Source organism: Nicotiana tomentosiformis, chromosome 8, assembly GCF_000390325.3.
Source record: "Nicotiana tomentosiformis chromosome 8, ASM39032v3, whole genome shotgun sequence".
NCBI lineage: Eukaryota > Viridiplantae > Streptophyta > Magnoliopsida > Solanales > Solanaceae > Nicotiana > Nicotiana tomentosiformis.
This window is the reverse complement of record NC_090819.1, coordinates 92,677,255-92,696,969: the sequence shown is the minus strand read 5'-3', so window position 1 is coordinate 92,696,969 and position 19,715 is coordinate 92,677,255. Positions and strand designations below refer to the sequence as shown.

Below are 19,715 nucleotides of genomic sequence, written 5' to 3'. Positions count from 1 at the left end.
TGAAGGCATATCTGGGCAAAATTAAAAGTCCCAAAATAGGAGTTTTGAGTTCATAACACAAAATTGAATTGGGAGCTTGGTAGAAGGCGATTTTTGGAGAGATTCTTGCATGGGTGTTTGGGGTAAGTGATTCTTATCCAGTTTTGGTTAATTTCCATGGTTATGCCTTTGAATCCATCATTTAATGGGTGAATTAAGTTGAAAAATTTAAAAACCCTCTTGGTTTAATTTGAAGATTGGAGGGTTGAGTTGAGGTCGGATTTTGGTAAAATTGGTATGGTTAGACTTGTGGTTGAATGGGCTTTCGGATTTTATAACTTTTGTCTGGTTCCGAGTCGTGGGCCCCACGGGCAATTTTTGAGCTAAATTTTGGATTTTTATAGGAAATTAGTATTTACTTATGGAATTAATTCCAATAAATTTTATTAACTGAATCGAATTATTTGTGGCTAGATTCGAGGCGTTTGGAGGCCAATTCACGAGGCAAAGACATTGCATAATAAAGAATTACACGGTTTGAGGTAAGTAACAGTTCTAAACTTTGTCTTGAGGGTATGAAATCCCGATTTATGTGTTATGTGATTGGTTTTGAGGTGACACACATGCTAGGTAACGGGCGTGTGGGCGTGCACCGTAGGAATTGTGTAGTTGAATAATATGTTGAAACCAGTACATTCTCTCTGTGTTAGAGAAAATTGAGTTGAGACTCGTATTAAAAATCATGCTTAGACATATGTTGCTATTATTGGTACCCACTAGGGTCAATTTTGTGGTTGAATTATATGTTCAAAATGTAATTTCACACTCAATCATGTTTATTCATTTCATATCATATCTCAGTTTCTCTTACTATTTATTAATACATCATATTATCATTTTGGGTTGATTATCATGATTTCAGAGATCCCAAGAGACTGGAGAGGTTAATGACTGAGTGAGGCCGAGGGCCTTATTGTGAGGATATTTATGGGATCCTACTGCATGCCACATAATGTTTCATTGATATATGCCATGATTGACTTGATATAGCGCTTGGGCTGAAGAAGCCCCTCCGGAGTCTGTACACACCCCCAGTGAGCACATGTACCTACTGATTGTGAGTGTCGAGTGCGTATGTTGAGTGCCGAGTGATGAGTGACTGTGAGGAATGAGCGACTATGAGAAAGGAGTGACTATGAGATTGGAATGAATGGGAGGACTGAGTGACTATTACTCTGAGAGGATGCATTGATTTCATTATTTGCTGCATTTCAGTTGTCATATATCACTATTTTTGATATTCTCAGAAAAACATTATTTTTTGTTTCGGTCAAACTTGATATGAAATTTCAGTGAAATCTTAAATGTTGAACTTGAAAGCATGCCTACTCTTTTATACTAGAAAGTACTGTATTTGGACTTAGCTGAGAAGCCCGTCACTACTTTCAGTTCTTTATTTATTATTGTTACTTACTGAGTTGGTTGTACTCATACTACACCCTGCACTTTGTGTGCAGATCCAGGTAATCCCAGTTACAGTGGGTGTTGATTCTTTCACACAATTGATTTTCCGGTGATTCAGAGGTAGCTTCCATGTTTCTCGGACCTTGTTTCTCCTTCCCTATCCTTTTGTTTTTGTATTTGGTCTCAGATTATTATAGACCACGTTTTCCAGACTTGTAATGTATAGATGCTCATGTACTCAGTGACACGATGTTTTGGGAGTGTTTGTATCGGTATTTTAGAGACTTTTGGATTGTGTTTAAATATTATATTTTTAAACTTAAAAGAAATTGTGGTTTATTAAAGTTGTCGTCTTGCCTAGTATCGAGATAGGCGCCATCAAGACATGTTAGGATTTTGGGTCGTGACACGAGTCGTCCTATTATGCTCCACTTATGGGTGAGCTTCGTAATTTTGTGACCCACTTATATGTTTATCCTTGCTGGGAGGTTTGATGATATTAGCTCGTGTTTATCATTTTTATTTTTGTACACTATTGAGGGCTATAAGTCTAAAAATAACTTTCTATTACTCAATACAGTGGGTTTTGTTGTGATTTTGGAATAATTAATTTAAATTTTATGTATTATATGCTCTATTGGTATAGGGGTTCATTATGTGTTGTGAAAATTATTTACGAAATTTATTGAAAAGGAGAAAGAAAGGAAATTGATAATTTCAGTTGGCACAATGTGCAAAATACTTGTGATTCGGAGTTGAGGATGAGATCCTCGCATTTTTATATTATGTGAAATATTTAAACTAGGTTACGAGTCGCGGTGGAAGTTATATAAGGATGAGGTCCTTGTGGTGAAAATTTTATGAGTTTAAATTCACCCTTTGTGAAATTAAATTTGTACTATAGTATAAATAGGGAGTTATTCCTGTTAGGCTTATTTGATAATTCTTGTATATTTTTCTCTACATATTTAGCCATATTCGTACTGTAAACATTGAGTTTTAGCCTATAAGGGTGGTGCCCAGGTGGCATTAAATATGACTCATTAGTCCGAGTAAGTAATTATGAGGTCTTAATGTCTCGCTTGGTGTCGTCAGTGTTGTGAAAAATTAGATATGAGATTTTGGTTATTATGAGATTAATTGAGGATGCTGAAATTAATTATAAACAGCTACTGTGACCAGAGATGTGGTTATGGACATACGTATGATGTGTGCGTAGGCACAATTTTCTACAACTGGTTGAGACTAATACCATGTGTTTATGTGAGGAATTTGAAATTTATTGGAGTGTAAGGAATTAGCTTTAAAGCTTATAAGTGTAAATAAAAGAAATAATCTCCATTGAGATGATGTTGTTGGACCCCTGTTAAATTTACGGTGACGTAGAATCACCCGTGAGTATATGTGTAATAATGCACTCATTAATTTAATGTCCTCGGAAAGGTTCTTGGCACGTTCGAGGACGAACATATGTTTAAGTGAGGGAGAATGTAATGACCCGACTTCTTGTTTAGAACATTTAAGCTCCTTACAACTATTTGAAGTTTGTAATATCTTCATATGATGTATTATGACATGTGTGAATCGTCGGTTTTGATTTTCAAGTATTTCAGGATTAGTTCGGAAGAATAAATTCCATGTTGGAAGCCTTAAGTTGAAAGAGTTGACCACATTTGACTTTTTAGTATTCCATCTTGGATCGAAATTTTGATGGTTCCGTTATGACCGGATGGTGATTTTGTACTTGGACGTATGTCCGGATTTGCATTTGGATAGGTCTAGAAGGTTTCGGCATTAATTGGTGAAAGTTGAAAATATTAAGTTGAAAAGGTGTCTTAATTTGCACAACACCTACCTTTGAACGGGTATAACTCTTATAAAGTGAAGATACTTTCCATGAATTGTTTACCTAGAGTGTAGCCGTTTGAGTCTAGTTTCTAACACATCAAGTCGTTCGTCATTTGGACATTCCTACTAAGAGTTATGATCAAATTACCAACGTTAGATCACCCAGTTATTTTGGCGGACAGCGAAGTGAGGGCCACTTCGCCAGACCAGGTCTTATCGAGTTTGCATATAATAACAGTTACTACTCCAGTATCCAGATGGATTCGTACGAGGCTTTGTATGGGCGTAGGTGCAGCTCTCCTATATGGTGGTTTGATGTTGGAGAATCTGGGTTACATGGGCCGGACCTGGTTCAGCATACCATCGAAAAAGTAAAGCTTATCAGGGAGCGACTGTTGACAGCTCAGAGTCATCAGAAGTCATCATCTGACGTGCGGCGATGAGATTTAGAGTTCGGGGTTAATGACTGTGTATTCTTAAAGGTGTCACCTATGAAGGGTGTGATGATGTTTGGCAAGAAAGGCAAACTTAGCCCACGGTGTATTGGGCCATATAGGATCATTCAGAGGGTGGGCCAAGTAGCTTCTGAATTAAAATTGCCCTCGGAATTGGATTTTGTCCATCCGATTTTTCACGTATCTATGTTACTGAAGTGCATTGGAGATCCTACCCTAGTGGTGCCCATAGATGATGTACATATTACAGAGGACTTGTCATACGAGGAAATTTCGGTTGCAAACCTAGACCGATAAATCCGCAAGCTACGGAATAAGGAAATAGCCTACGTGAAGGTTTTATGGAGGAGCAAGAATGTGGAAGAGATGACGTGGGAAACGGAGGAAGAAATGAAGTATAAATACCAACACCTATTTCAAACTGAAGATATGGCTCAAGGTGGAATACCTCAGCACATCTCTATTCAGGCCAGTAGGTCATCGGGTAAGCTCTCAATTTTGACTCTCACAATTCATAATGGACAGTTGTGCGCAATAATAAAGTAAATTGCCTACCTTGTCTCGCCGAACGCGCGTAATAATATTCCCACGCTGTCTCGCCACAAGCACAAACCCACATATATATAGCCTACCTTGTCATGCCGCATATGCATAAATCAATAGTAACAATAGCACGGCAGAAACCTCGTTCAAAAACCCGAACAAAACTCCCAACAATATCACATGCCAATAACACAACATCTCATAAATTGCACCTCAAGTGCTCAAATATTACAACATATCACAGATTGCACATCAAGTGTTCAAATATTACAGCTTGCTACAGAAATATACAATACATTATTTTCCACAATAAGGAGCCCATGGATCGGCCATAATGTGCACAGCATCTTAACAAAATAACCGGGAGTGAACAACTCAACAAAATAATATTTCACATATAATCAAGGTGGCAATCACACCAAATCATCATATAAAAATAAATCCAACAAACAAGAATTTAGGCATGATAAATAGAGGATTTAATAAGTGCCAATAATTTCCAATTTAATACATAAGGGCGTTTAAGGATTTTAAACAATGTAATTTGCACATATAAACCAAGTACGTACTCATCACCTCGCGTATATGGTCTTCAATTACACAATTTTCACATAAGACTCAATGCCTAAGGGGTATTTCCCTCACTCAAGGTTAGACAAGATACTTACCTCAAGCAACTCAATCCACTGGTAAGCCTTTTTCCGCGATTAACGAACTCTGAATGGCTCGAATCTAGATGAATATTTCCTTGAAAATACTTCGGCAAAATCGCTACAAACCGAGCTTTCTTTATTCAGCTCTTTAGTGATATTAAAACCTCCAACTACTCTTACAACTTCGATCTACATCAACATAATTCGATTGGACCAATATAAGTAAAATTTTCAGGTTTTAGGTCATTTAGGCATTTTATCAAACACCTAGTAGGCATGCATCTCTACATATCTTAACCATAGAACTAGTTCATCCAACTACTACCATTTACCAACAATTTATACCACCTTCATTCTTAAACAATTCATAACTTCCAACATCACATACATGACGATCCATCTACACCCAACCAACAAAATTTCATCAAATAATCACCTTTCAATCTCTATATTGGTTATGTATTTAAATTGGGAACATATGGCTTCTAATCACCATACCATAAGTTCTAATACTTAATTGATACTCATATTCCCATAATATATGCATACATGTAAGTCTAAGGGTGTAGGATTACCTTTTGGAAGAAATCTTGCAAAACCTTCCTTTGAGTTCTTGAAGAAATTTCTTGAAGTTTTAAGTATTTTATGTGTAGATTTTATCAATACTAGTGTAGAAATGATGGAATTTCATACCAAGATAACGGGAGATTGCTTACCTTGAAGAAGAGGGGAGTTGGTGGTCTTGAGAGAGTGGAGAAGAGCTCCAAAATTCGTTATGTTCATCCCAATTTCTTTTAAAATCCAACAAACATGCTCGTAACATATCCTCGAGCGTCTGAATTGCGTGCTCGGCTTGCCCATCAGTTTGTGGATGAAAAGTTGTGCTGAGATTCACCTGAGTTCCTAGACCTCTCTGAAATGACCTCCAAAAATATGCTGTAAACTGGACCCCATGGTCAGAAATAATAGATACTGGTACTCCGTGTAGTCGCACTATCTATTTAATATATAATGTTGCATAATCTTCTACTGTATATGTAGATCTAACCGGTAGGAAATAAGATGATTTCGTGAGCCTATCGACTATCATCCATATGGAATCGAATTTACGATGAGAATAAGGTAAACCCGTGATGACGTCCATGTTTATCGCCTCCCATTTCCATGTCGGGATCTCTATAGTCTGCATTAGCCCTCCGGGCTTCTGGTGCTCCATCTTCACCTGCTGGCAACTAGGGCATTGAGCGACATACTCAGCAATGTTTTTCTTCATAACGTTCCACCAATACATATCCTTAATGTCATGATACGTCTTCGTCGACCCAGGGTGAATGGAGTACCACAAATAATATGCCTCTAACATAATCCTATCTCGTAGCCCTGCTACATCTGGAACGCACAAATGACCCATGTATCTGAGAACCTCGTCTCCCTTGAGTTCTAACAATGGCTTCTTCTGCTGCGAAACTCGCTCTCTCATCTCGACCAACTCTGGGTCCTCATACTGCTTCTCCTTTATTTTAGCTATGATAGATGATTTTGCAGTATTTTGGAGTACAACTCTACCATTGCCAGAGTCTACTAACCGAAACCCAAACAAGCCAATTGATGAATTTCTCTAATTAATAGTCTTTTTTCGACCTCTACATGTGCTAAGCTACCCATAGATCGGCGACTTAAGGCGTCTGCTACAACATTAGCTTTCCCTAGATGGTAGAGAATGTTAACATCGTAATCTTTCAATAACTCAAACTATCTCCTTTGTCACAAATACAACTCTTTTTTCTTGAAGATATATTGCAAGCTTTTATGATCTGTGAATACATCAACATGAACACCATATAAATAATGCCGCCATATCTTAAGTGCATGGATAACCGCAAATAATTTGAGGTCGTGGGTTGGATAATTCCGCTCATGCTTCCTTAACTGCCTTGAAGGATACACAATTATTTTTCCATGTTGCATCAGGACACAACCTAACCCGACACCTAAGGCATCACAATACATGGCATAACCATATGGACCCTCTGGAAATGCTAGAACTGGCGTTGAAGTCAACCTATTTTTAAGCTCCTGGAAACTCCGCTCGCAAGCCTCCATCCACCAAAACTTAGTTGCTTTCTGCGTCAACTTTGTTAATGGTGCCGAAAGAGAAGAAAAACCCTCTACGAACCTCCAGTAGTATCTTGCTAAGCCTAGAAAGCTACGAACCTCTGTTGGAGTTGTAGCTCTAGGCCAAGATTTCACAACCTCAATCTTCTAAGTGTCTACCTTTATACCTCCATCGGATACAACGTGCCCCAAGAATGCTACAGACTTCAACCAGAACTCACATTTAGAAAACTTAGTATATAATTTACTATCACGGAGGGTTTGGAGTACCGCTCGCAGGTGATCCGCATGCTCATCCTCTGAACGTGAATAAACCAAAATATCATCAATAAAGACTATCACGAACAGATCTAAATATTACTGGAATAGGCTGTTCATCAAGTACATAAATACGGTAGGTGCATTCGTCAACCCGAAGGACATGAAAAGAAACTCGAAGTGGCCATATCGGGTCCTGAAAGCTGTCTTGGGGATATCTCTCTCCCAAACTCTAACCTGGTGGTACCCCGACCTCAAATCTATCTTTGAAAAGCATCTAGCTCCTTGCAACTAATCAAACAAGTCATCTATCCTTGGAAGTGGAAACTTATTCTTAATAGTTACCTTGTTCAGTTGTCTATAATCGATACACATCCTCAACGAGCCGTCTTTCTTTCGCACAAATAGTACTGGTGCACCCCAAGGTTAAGTACTGGGCCTGATGAAACCTTTCTCTAGTAAATCTTATAACTGCTCCTTCAACTCCTTCAATTCGGCAGGTGCCATTCTATATGGAGGGATAAATATTGGTTGAGTTCCCGGAAGCAAATCGATGCCAAAATCAATCTCTCGCTCTAGGGAATACCTGGAAGTTCATCTGGAAATATATTCGCGTACTCTTTTACTATTGGAATAGACTGAAGTGTAGGTATCCCAGTATCTATATCTCTAATTCACACAATTTGATAAATGTACCCTTTTGCAATCATTTTATTTGGGCAATCTCGCATCATATGCCCCAGATATCCACATGTATAACAAGCATCAGAACCGGCTCGGTATTGGCCCAAGTGTCCTCTACCGCAGATGGCACACCGCGGAAAAAATGGCCTTGTCTTCCCCGAACCTCGCTGTCGCTGTAAACTTGACACCTGGGAGTTTTCACCTGGTCTTGACTGAGTACAGTGGTCATACCTGTAACCCTGTAACTGAGGTGGTGGAGTTCTAGGTGGCCGTTCAAAGTACTGGGGCTTGTAACTACCCTGAGACTGCTCCTGAGACCTGGCAAATCTCATCCTCTTATGCTTCCCTGAGTCAGTCCTCTCCGTACCCTGCTCCCGACACCTACCCCTTTCTATATTCTGGGCAAATGCCTGAATCCGGGAGATATCCATACTATCCTGTAATGCAGTAGTCCCCTCACCTACTGTTGTTTCTCTCCTCTGGCTAGCGGTAGTCTTCCTAGTTACCGTCATTTGTGCATGCAAACGCTAACACGTAAGTTTAACTCAAATTTCCTATAACTCAGTGTTACATCACGATTTAGATTTGAAAGAAGGGTAACCAACTCATAAATGCCCTGTAGTCCACTGCTTATATAATGTGGTGCACGACACATCTATATACAAGACCCTACTACACACGGTTTGTATACTTCCTAGGACAGAACTGCTCTGATACCACTTTCGTCATGTCCCGAGACTGGGGGCGAGACCGGTACCGGCACCCGGTGCCTCATCTATCCTTGCGTACCAACTTGATACTCGGAAATTCTGGACATATAATGTCATACTTTGGAAAGGGACCACATTGCAAGACAATTTGCTAAGAAAAATATAAAACTGAATAGAGACTAACGCTGACTAAATGTCAACATAAAGCTGGGCCGGCAAGATCATCATAATTACTACAACTGACATGCCAACAAAATATACGTACATGGCCTACAAGCCCAACATACTGCACTAACTGACAGGATATGTCTACAAGCCTCTACTGATAGATGTAGTGTGATCGGAATAGGGCCCCGACCTACCCATAACGTATCTACATATATACACAAGATGTGCACAAAACTTCCAGACCCGGCAACTCCGAAGAACGGAGAGCTTAACGATAAATCGGAACTCGGTCAACACCTACTGAGGAGGTCTACCCGTCTGTCTATTTAAACCTGCACGCATGAAATGCAGCGCCCCCAGAAAGGGATGTCAGTACAAAATAATGTACCGAGTATGTAAGGCAATATACAAAAACCTAAAACTGAACTGATAGTCTGAACATATGCTTATCTATTGATACTGACTCTCTCAATATAGTAAGTGAAATAGTTGCCCGACCCTATAAGGCTCGGTATATATATATAACTGCTCTGCCGTAGTAGGCCCGCTCATAGGCGCTCAACCATACTAGGCTCTGTATCTCGACCAATAGGGGTCTGCCTATCGATTATAGCTCGATGATAATAAAAATACTGTAATACTGTATATATAGGCTCTTTGCTCTCTTGACTAGAAGAAAGAAATACTCAATTGAATATTGTACTTACAAGACTAGGTGTAACTCTTTCTGGAAATGAGTCTACAAATCATGCCAAGTTACCCTTTGAACTTGTTCAACATGATGTGAGGCCTTGAAAAAAAATATTCTCGTTACTCATATTGACTATTTATTCTTGAACTTGGTTGTTTTTATGAAAATTTCCCGAGTGATTTTCACTACTCAAATATGCACATACTAAGACCGCGAAGAACTTGTTACTTCCTAGGCGAAATGCAACTTCGTGTGATGCCACAAATAATATAAAATGCGTAGAGTATCATTGGATATGTATTTAATTAATTCAAACTCAAAATTAAGCCACAACTCCTTATCAAACAAAAGTTGTGGTTTGAACTATTTACCTTATTAAATATACGTAAATTCTAGGACATGAATGTTTTCTTTATACCTCGTTATCAAACTTGTGTAATTACGAGATCATGCCAAAATGAAGGAACAGCTTAGCCTTAAGATACATGTATTAGGGAAAAGTCCGTATGATGTTCTTAAAAAATATTGCACCGTACTCCTTTAGAACCGCAAAATTTTACGTTGCTACGGTTCTAACAATTCTCGTTGGAATTATTTGGTTGCAAGAAGTCACATTGAAAACTTACATGAATTCACTTCTGATTGTAACATTGTTTTGTATTTGAATTTTTAGAATTGAAATGTCTTGTACTCAAAATCGTAGAATGAAGTGTTGCTAACGTTCTGATGAAGTCTTTCAAATATGAAGTGTTGTATTCAAATTACTCTTACAAGTCTTGTTATTCAAAATGTAAGAATGAGGTGTCTTTTAATTATTAATTAGGTTGCCACCTAATCCAAAAATGACTAAGAGTCACTTGTTTGGAAAGTGGCTTGCTGCCACGTAATCCCCTTGTTGGGGAATTTAAACTTTATCCATTAATCAGTTAGGTAGTATCCCGTTACCCGATAATTAACCAATTACCCGCATAATTAAGAATTATCTCAAATTACTTAAAATTCTACTTTTTTTAACACACTTTATACATCACACTATTACGGTCATATGGCACCTTGTATGGTACTAGTCCATAAATATCGGGTATTATAGCTCGGATCGTATTTCTTTCCAAATCGGTAACTTTCAATGAAACTCTTTTTTTTTTTAATTTGTGTACCATTTATCTTTTATGGCACTTACTTACAGCTTGTTATAAATAGCATAAATACGTTAATCTCAAGATCATCTCATCCCCGAGTCTATGTCAATTAACTAAAGACGAAACTTTTAACGTACGAAAATGCGAGATGTAACATTATTCAACTTTACAGTTTCCACGGGACGGACCAAGTCACAATCCCCTCGGTGCACGCCCACACGTCCATCACCTAGCATGTATGTCACCTCCAAAATAATCACATGATATGTGATTATCAAAGCGGTTTTAACTCCAAAAATCGTCAGGACCAGATTTAAAACTATTACTTACCTCAAAGCGTGAAAATTTTTACTATGATATGCCTTTGCCTCGCAAATTGGCTTCCGAATGTAAATAATCTAGTCACAAATAATTCATTTCAGTCAATAAAATTTATTGGAATTAATAACATATGCAAATATAATTTTTCCATAAATATTCGAATTTTAACTCCAAAAATCGCCAAAAGTTACAAAATATGAACCCCCATTTCACCACGAGTCTAACCATACCAAAATTACTAAATTCTGATAACAATCCGGCCCTCAAATACTCAAATTTATCCAAGAGGATTTTCAATCTTTTCCAACTTAATTCACAAATTAAATGATAAAAACAACCATGTATTCGGGTAATTTAACCAATATTGAGTTAAGAAAACTTACCTTGTTGTTTCCTCTGAAAATCTCCCAAATATTGCCTCAATCCGAGCTCCAAATCATTAAAAATGTCTGAACTTAAACTTTCTGTCCAGACCTCTCTTCTTCACGAACGCGACAGGTCCCTCGCGTTCGCGAAGCACAACTCGACTGCCCACAAATTTAACCCTTCACGAATACGACTGTGGCTTCACGAACGCGAAGCTTTACAAATCTTACCCTTCGCTAACGCGAAGCTTTACCAACTCAGACCTTCGCGAACATGACCATCACCTCGCAAACGTAGAACAAGGACCTGGGGTCCCCAATAGCCTCACTCCTCTCCGCATACGCGACAACACTCACGTGTTCGCGATGCATACACATACCATACCTTCGCGTTCGCCTCCTCCCCTTCGCGAACATGAAGAAAAAAACCTCATACTAAGAAAACACTCTTCTCGAATGCGAAGGCCCACTCGCGAACGCGAAAGAGAAAATCAAAAAATGCAGCAGCAGATATCAGCAATCTTACCAAGGCCAAAAATGATCTGTTAACCCCTCGAAACTCACCCAAGACCCCCGGGACCTCAACCAAACATACCATCAAGTCCTAAAACATCATACAAACTTAGTCGAACCCTCAAATCACCTCAAACAATGCTAAAACCACGATTCATACCGCAATTCAAGCCTAATGAACTTTGAAATTTCAAGTTTCTTCAAACGGCTCAGGAAACTATCAAATCACGTCCGATTGACCACAAATTTTGCACATAAGTCATAAATGATATAACGGGGGTATTTTAAATTTTAGAATTGAATTCCGACCCCAATATCAAAAAGTCAACCCCCCGGTCAAACTTCCCAAAATTTCAACTTTCGGCATTTCAGGCCTAATTCCACCACAGACCTCCAAATAATTTTCCGGACACTCTCCTAAGTCCAAAATCACCATACAGAGCTATTGGAATCTAAAAAATTCAAAATCGAGGTCGTTTACACATAAGTCAACATCCGGTCACTTTTCTAACTTAAAATTTTTAACTATGAGACTAATTGTCTCATTTCACTTCGAATTCCTTCAGGACCTGAACCAACTACAGCTGCAAGTCATAAAGCAATTATAAAGCACAAATTGAGCAGTAAATGAGGGAACAAGGTTATAATACTCAAAACGACCGACCGAGTTGTTACATTCTCCCTATCTTAAACAAACGTTCGTCCTCGAACGGGTTTAGAATAATACCTGGAGTCTCAAATAAGTGTGGATATTTGGTCCGCATCGCCTGCTCAATCTCCCAAGTAGCTTCTCCGGCTGGCTGGCTTCTCCACTGCACCTTCACTAATGTTATATTCTCTGACCTCACCTTCCAAACCTGTCGGTCTAAAATAGCCATCGGCTTCACATCATAAGTCAAATTACCGTCCAGTTGTACTGTACTGAAATCTAGAATATGAGATGGATCCCCGACATATTTTCGGAGTTTGGATACATGGAACACTGGATGAATACCCGAGAGACTTAAGTATCTCAAAAGGCCAAATATAACGAGGGCTCAACTTGCCTTTCTTATCGAACCTCAACACACCCTTCATCGGTGAAATCTTGAGCAGAACCTTCTCTCCAACCACGTGAACAACATCACGAACCTTCCTGTCAGCATAACTCTTCTATCTAGATTGTGTCGTGCGAAGCCATTCCCGAATTACTTTGACATTCTCTAAAGCATCCTGAATAAAGTCAGTACCCAATAGCCTAGCCTCTCCCGGTTCAAACCAACCCACCGGGGACCGGCACCGTCTCCCATACAAAGCCTCATACGGAGTCATATGAATAATCGATTGGTAGCTGTTATTGTAAGCAAACTTCGCGATTGGAAGAAATTGATCCCAAGAACCCCCAAAATCAATGACACAAGCGCGTAACATATCCTCCAATATCTCAATAATGCACTCGGATTGTTTGTCCGTCTGAGGGTGAAATGTTGTACTCAACTGAACATGTGTGCCCAATTCTTATTGTACTGCTCTTAAAAAATGTAATGTAAATTGTGTGCCCCGATCTGAAATGATTGACACCGGCACACCGTGTAAGCAAACTATCTCACGAATATAAATCCCAGCTAACCGCTCATAAGAATAATTAGTACCAACTGGGATAAAATGTGCGTACTTGGTCAACCGATCTACAATCACCCAAACATCAAACTTCCTCAAGGTCTGTAGGATCCCAACTACAAAATCCATGGTAATACGCTCCCATTTCCACTCCAGAATTTTAAGTCTCTGAAGCAATCCTCCTGGCCTCTGATGTTCATACTTTACCTGTTGACAATTTAGACGCCGAGCTACAAACCCAACTATATCTTTCTTTATCTGCCTCCACCAACAGTGCTGCATCAAAATCCTGATATATTTTCACGGCACCTGGATGAATAGAGTACCGCGAGCTGTGAGCATCCTGGAGAATCAACTCACGCAAACCATCTACATTAGGCATACATAGCCTGCCCTGCACCCGTAATACACTATCATCTCCAATAGTGACTTCCTTGGTATCACAGTGCTGAACCGTGTCCTCATCAAACTGACGTTCTCTAATACGATCATACAGAGAAGACTGGAAACCACACAAGCCAAAATTTGATTCGGCTCTGAAACATCCAATCTAAAAACTAATTAGGCAAGGCATGAACATCCAAGGCCAAAGGCGTCTCTGCTACCGGTAAGTATGATAAGGTTCCTAATCGTTCTGCCTTACGACTCAATGCATCGGCCACTACATTGGCCTTTACGAGATGATAGAGAATGGAGATATCACAATCCTTAGGCAACTCTAACCAGCTTCGCTACCGCAAATTAAGATCTTTCTATTAGAACATATGCTGTAGACTCCAATGATCAGTATATACCTCACACTGGACACCGTTCAAGTAATGCCGCAAAATTTTCAAGGCATGAACAATAGCTGCTAACTCAAGATCATGGACTGGATAAATTTTCTCATATACCTTTAACTCTCTGGATGCATAAGTAATCACCCTACCGTCTTGCATAAGCACTACGCCGAGACCAATACGCGACGCATCACAATACACAGTATAAGACTCTGAACCTGTAGGCAACACCAATATTGGAGTTGTAGTCAAAGTTGTCTTAAGCTTTCGAAAGCTCTCTACTCTCATCCGACCACCTGAACGGAGCATGTTTCTGGGTCAATTTAGTCATAGGCGATGCGATAGATGAGAATCCCTTCACGAAATGACGATAATAACCGGCCAAGCCGAGAAAACTCCGAATCTCGGTAACTGAAGATGGCCTTGGCCAACTCTGAACTACCTCTATTTTCTTCGGATTGACCTCTAATCCTTCACGGGACACTATATGTCCTAATAATACCACCGAACTAAGCCAGAATTCACACTTAGAAAATTTGGCATAAAGTTTCTCCTATCTCAGCCTCTGTAATATAATACTCAAGTGTTGTGAATGCTCCTCCTAGCTACATGAGTTCACCATAATATCATCAATAAATACTATGACAAATAAATCAAGATACAGTTAGAACACACTATTCATCAAATGCATGAATATTGTTGGGGCATTGGTTAGCCCAAAAGACATCACAAGAAATTCCTAGTGGCCATAACGAGTCCTGAATGCCGTCTTTAGAATATCCGAATCCCGAATTTTCAACTGGTGATACCCAGACCTCAAATCAATTTTGGAGAACACCCTTGCTCCCTGAAGCTGGTCAAATAAGGCATCAATACGCAACAATGGATATTTATTCTTGATTGTAACATTGTACAACTACCTATAATCAATGAACATCCGCATAGTACCATCTTTCTTTTTCACAAACAGAACCGGTGCATCCCAAGGTGATACACTAGGCCTAATAAACCCATTTTCAAGGAGTTTCTAAAGTTTCTCTTTCAATTATTTTAACTCAGCTGGTGCCATACGATACAGAGGGATAGAAATGGGATGAGTGTCGTGCACCAAGTCAATACTGAAATCAATATCCCTGTCGGCTGGCATACCAGGCAAGTCTGCAGGAAATGTATCCGGAAAGTCTCGCATGATGGGTATTGAATCAATAATAGGAGTATCTACATCAACGTCTCTCACAAAGGCCAAATATGACAAACATCACTTTCCAACCATACGTTAGGCCTTCAAATAAGAAATTACCCTGCTAGGAATAAACTCTAGAGAACCCCTCCATTCAACCTTTGGCAACCCCGGCATCGTCAACGTAACATTTTTTTGCGTGACAGTCCAGTATAGCATGACATGGAGACAGCCGATCCATACATCGAAATCAAATATACCAAGTAATAAGAGATAAACTCTAGTCTCCAGTTCCCCAATAGTTACCACACAGGACCCATCGTAAAAATATCACCCACCGGTGTAGATACACAAACAGGTTAAACAAAAAAGTCACAGGGCATATCCAGATAATGAGCAAAATACTATGATACATATGAATAAGTGGAACTAGGGTGAAATAATATAGAAGCCTCCCTGTGGCATACTAAAACAAAACCTGTTATGACTGCATCTGAGGCAACAACATCTGGCCTAACAGGAAAAGCATAGAATCGAGCCTGCCCGCCTCTTGATCGACCTCCCCCTCATGGGTAAACCCTAGCTGCCTGACCCCCACCCCGAGCTAGCTGGGCGGGTGGTGGAACTGCTGGTGCTGGTGCTGTCAGTCGAGGACTCTGCTGTAGAGCCCCAATCAACAGCCTATGACACTCTTTCTTGAAATGACTAAATTCTTCGCACTCGAAACAACCCTTTATCTGATGGAACTGTTGCTCCTGATAACCCAAGGAACTACCTGCATAAGCATGAACGGACGAGCTATGATGAGAAATCTGCACTGGTAGCTATGGCTAGCTGATGCACCATGATGAACTAGATGACCCGTCTGAGCGAGTCTGTAAGAACGACCCCTACCGTGGTAAAACTGACCCCCCTGAAGGAACACCGTTGTAATCACTTGGACCACGAGGACTCTTATACTCTCTCTCTCTCTCTCCACGTTCCTGGCTATGGACCATCTCTATCTACCGAGCAATATCCACTACCTCATCAAATATAGCACTAGATACCTTCTCCCTAGTCATACGTAACCGCAACTGATATGTGAGGTCATCAATGAACTTCATAATCCTCTCCCTATCAGTGGGAACCAACTCGATTGCGTGACGAGCCAACTCAGAAAATCTCATCTCGTATTGGGTCATAGACATATCACCCTGGCGAAGCTGCTCAAACTGTCTGTGCAGCTCCTCTCTGCGGGACCGAGGTACGAACTTCTCCAAAAAGACCATAGAGAACTGTTGCCAAGTAAGGGGTGCTGAGCCAACAGGCCTATGCCTCTTGTAAGTCTCCCACCATCTGAGTGCAGCCCCAAAAATCTGAAAAGTAGTGAATGAGACCCCACTGGTCTCCAGAATACCCGCTGTCCGAAGCATCTATTGAAACCTATCCAGAAAACCCTTAGCATCCTATGACTCAGTACCGCTAAATGGTGGAGGTTGAAGCCTCTCAAATCTCTCAAGTCTCCTCTGCTCATCATCTGCCATAGCAGGAACTAACGGGGCTTGAACAACTACAATCGGCTGAGCTGGTAGTGCCCCCGATATCTGAAGTCCATATACTACCTGGTCTGGAGCAATAGGGGTATGAGTACCTCCCCCCGCCTTGACAAGTGGCAGGTGCAGCCTGAGGCGAAACCACCTGAGCAAGACCAGTACAAGGTATCAATAACTGAGCCAAAGTCTCCTGAAGGCCTGGAATCTGAATGGGCACAGCAGGTGCCTAAGCTGATCTTGTTGGCTCACTTATATATGGAATTTTCTCTTGATCTGGAGCAACTGGTGGTACTACAAGTGATGGTCCAACTGTGGTTCGAGCTACACCTCGACCTCTACCTCGACCCCGGCCTCTACCACGGCGCCGGCCTCTCGCGGTCCTAATGGGTGGCACTGGTGGCTGACCGTCCGATCCGGTAGTACCTGTCCTCACCATCTATGAGAGAATAGAATAACAGAAATTTAGTTTCCAGAATCAACAAATTTGCACGACAGAATACAAGAAAGTGAAAGTTACCTAAGGGTTCTGCAACCTCTCGAAGATAAGTATAGATGTCTCTGTACCAATCCGCAAGACTCTACTAAACATGCTCATGACTCGTGAGACCTATGTAACCTAGGGCTCTGATACCAATTTGTCACGACAACTGTCGTGATGGTGCCTATCTCGATACTAGGCAAGCGATAATCTCAATAAACCACAATTTCTCTTTAGTTTGAAAATATAATATTTAAATACAATACAAAATCCCACAAATACTGATACGAGTACATGAGCATCTAATATGGATACAAGTCAAAAGAAAATGGTCTATAATAGTCTAAGACCAAATACAGTAAACAAGGAGATAGGGAAGAAGAAACAAGGTCTGCAAAACACGGCAGATACCTCTGAATCTCCGAAAAATCACTGTGTGAGAAAATCAACACCCGTTATGTCCAAAAGCACCTGGATTTCCACACGATGTGCAGGGTGTAGTATGAGTACAACCAACTCAGCAAGTAACAATAATAAATAAGAAACTAAAGATAGTGACGAGCTATACAATTATAATTCATTTTGAGTAATTCCAGCAAAGAATAGACATACTTTCAAATCCTACAATTTAGGTCAAATCAATTTTATACAATTCAAGTTCATGTAATCCGGATATAGAATTCTTCAAAAATTTCACCACAACAACATATAGCAACTAAATGCATCAACTAAGTAAAAACAAGTACAACCTCTCAGGACAACAATCACTCACTGGGCTCCCAGCCCTCAGCACTCACACTCAATGGGTACCCGCGCTCACTGGGGGTGTACAGACACCGGAGGGGCTCCTACAGCCCAAGCGCTATAATCTGCACGGACAACTCATGTGCTCTAATATAAATATCTGGATCCGCATGACCAACTCACGTGCTGCACGGCCAACACACGTGCTGTAGTATAATATAAGGATCCTCAAGGCCAACTCACGTGTTGTACGGCCAACTCACGTGCTGTGGTATAATATTTCATAATCAAGCCCTCGGCCTCACTCAGTCATAAAACTCGCCAGTCTCTCAGGCTCTCAATAATCATAAAATCAACCCAAACAACAATGATATGATAGATCAATAATGAACAATTGAGACTGAGATAAAATAATCAAGTAAGTTGTGATTGAGTACAAAACAACAATTTAAGCAGATAATTCAACATGTACACGACCTCTGTGGGTCCCAACAGTACCAACATATAGCCTAAACATGATTTTTAACATGACTTATAGTCAAATTTCCACAATACATAGAGAGCACATAGCTAACAATAAGTTATTCAACTTTACAGTTTCCACGGGACGGACCAAGTCACAATTCCCCAAGGTGCACGCCCACACGCCCGTCACCTAGCATGTGCGTCACCTCCAAAATAATCATATGACACAAACATTCGGGGTTTCATGCCCTCAGGACCAGATTTAAAACTGTTACTTACCTCAGAGCATGAAATTCCTTACTCTGATATGCCTTTGCCTCGCAAATCGGCCTCCGAATGTCTCGAATCTAGTCACAAATAATTCATTTCAGTAAATAAAATTTATTGGAATTAATTCCATATGAAAATACAATTTTTCCAAACAAAATCTGAAATTTAATTCCAAAAATCGCTCGAGGGGCCCACGTCCCAGAACTCGACAAAAGTTACAAAATATGAACCCCCATTCCACCATCAGTCTAACCATACCCAAATTACTAAATTCCGATAATAATTCGGCCCTCAAATCCTCAAATTTATCCACGAGGGTTTTCAAACTTAATTCACCAATTAAATGATAAAAACAACTATGGATTCGGGTAATTTAACCAATATTGAGTAAAGAACACTTGCCCCATTAAAAATTTCCTCAATCCGAGCTCCAAATCGTTAAAAATAGAGTTCCATTTTCTGAACTTAAACTTTCTATCCAGACCTCCCTTCTTCGTGAACGCGACAGGTCCCTCGCATTCGCGAAGAACAGCTCGACTGCCCACAAATTTAACCCTTCGCGAACGCGACCGTGGCTTCGCGAACGCGAAGTTTTACCAGCTCATACCTTCGCAAACGTGACCATCACCTTGCGAACGCTTAGAACAAGGACCTGGGGTCCCCAATAGCCTCACTCCTCTTCGCGAACGTGACAATACTCACGCGTTTGCGATGCACACACAGACCATACCTTCGCGTTCGCTTCTTCCCCTTCGCGAA

The 19,715-nt window shown here is 40.3% G+C and overlaps 1 protein-coding gene across 1 annotated transcript; it reads right to left on the bottom strand.

Moving 5' to 3' along the window:
* Positions 1–12,431: 12,431 nt before the first annotated feature.
* Positions 12,432–14,593, bottom strand: LOC138897834 (uncharacterized). The gene is made up of 3 exons (XM_070183852.1): positions 14,300–14,593; positions 13,713–14,007; positions 12,432–12,490 (listed from the first exon to the last, which is right to left on the bottom strand). Exons 1-3 carry the CDS (start codon positions 14,591–14,593, stop codon positions 12,432–12,434), a joined length of 648 nt encoding a protein of 215 aa, XP_070039953.1.
* Positions 14,594–19,715: the final 5,122 nt, after the last annotated feature.

Bases quoted from the DNA above. Each gene is read 5' to 3' on its own strand.
- LOC138897834 (XM_070183852.1), bottom strand. From the start codon at position 14,593: ATGCTCCGTTCAGGTGGTCGGATGAGAGTAGAGAGCTTTCGAAAGCTT. The intron at 14,008-14,299 runs GTATATACTGAT...TGTGGTTTCCAG, and splicing joins TGAACGGTGTCCAGTGTGAG to TCTTCTCTGTATGATCGTAT. The intron at 12,491-13,712 runs GTAAAGTATGAA...TATGACTTGCAG, and splicing joins GGCGTCTAAATTGTCAACAG to CTGTAGTTGGTTCAGGTCCT.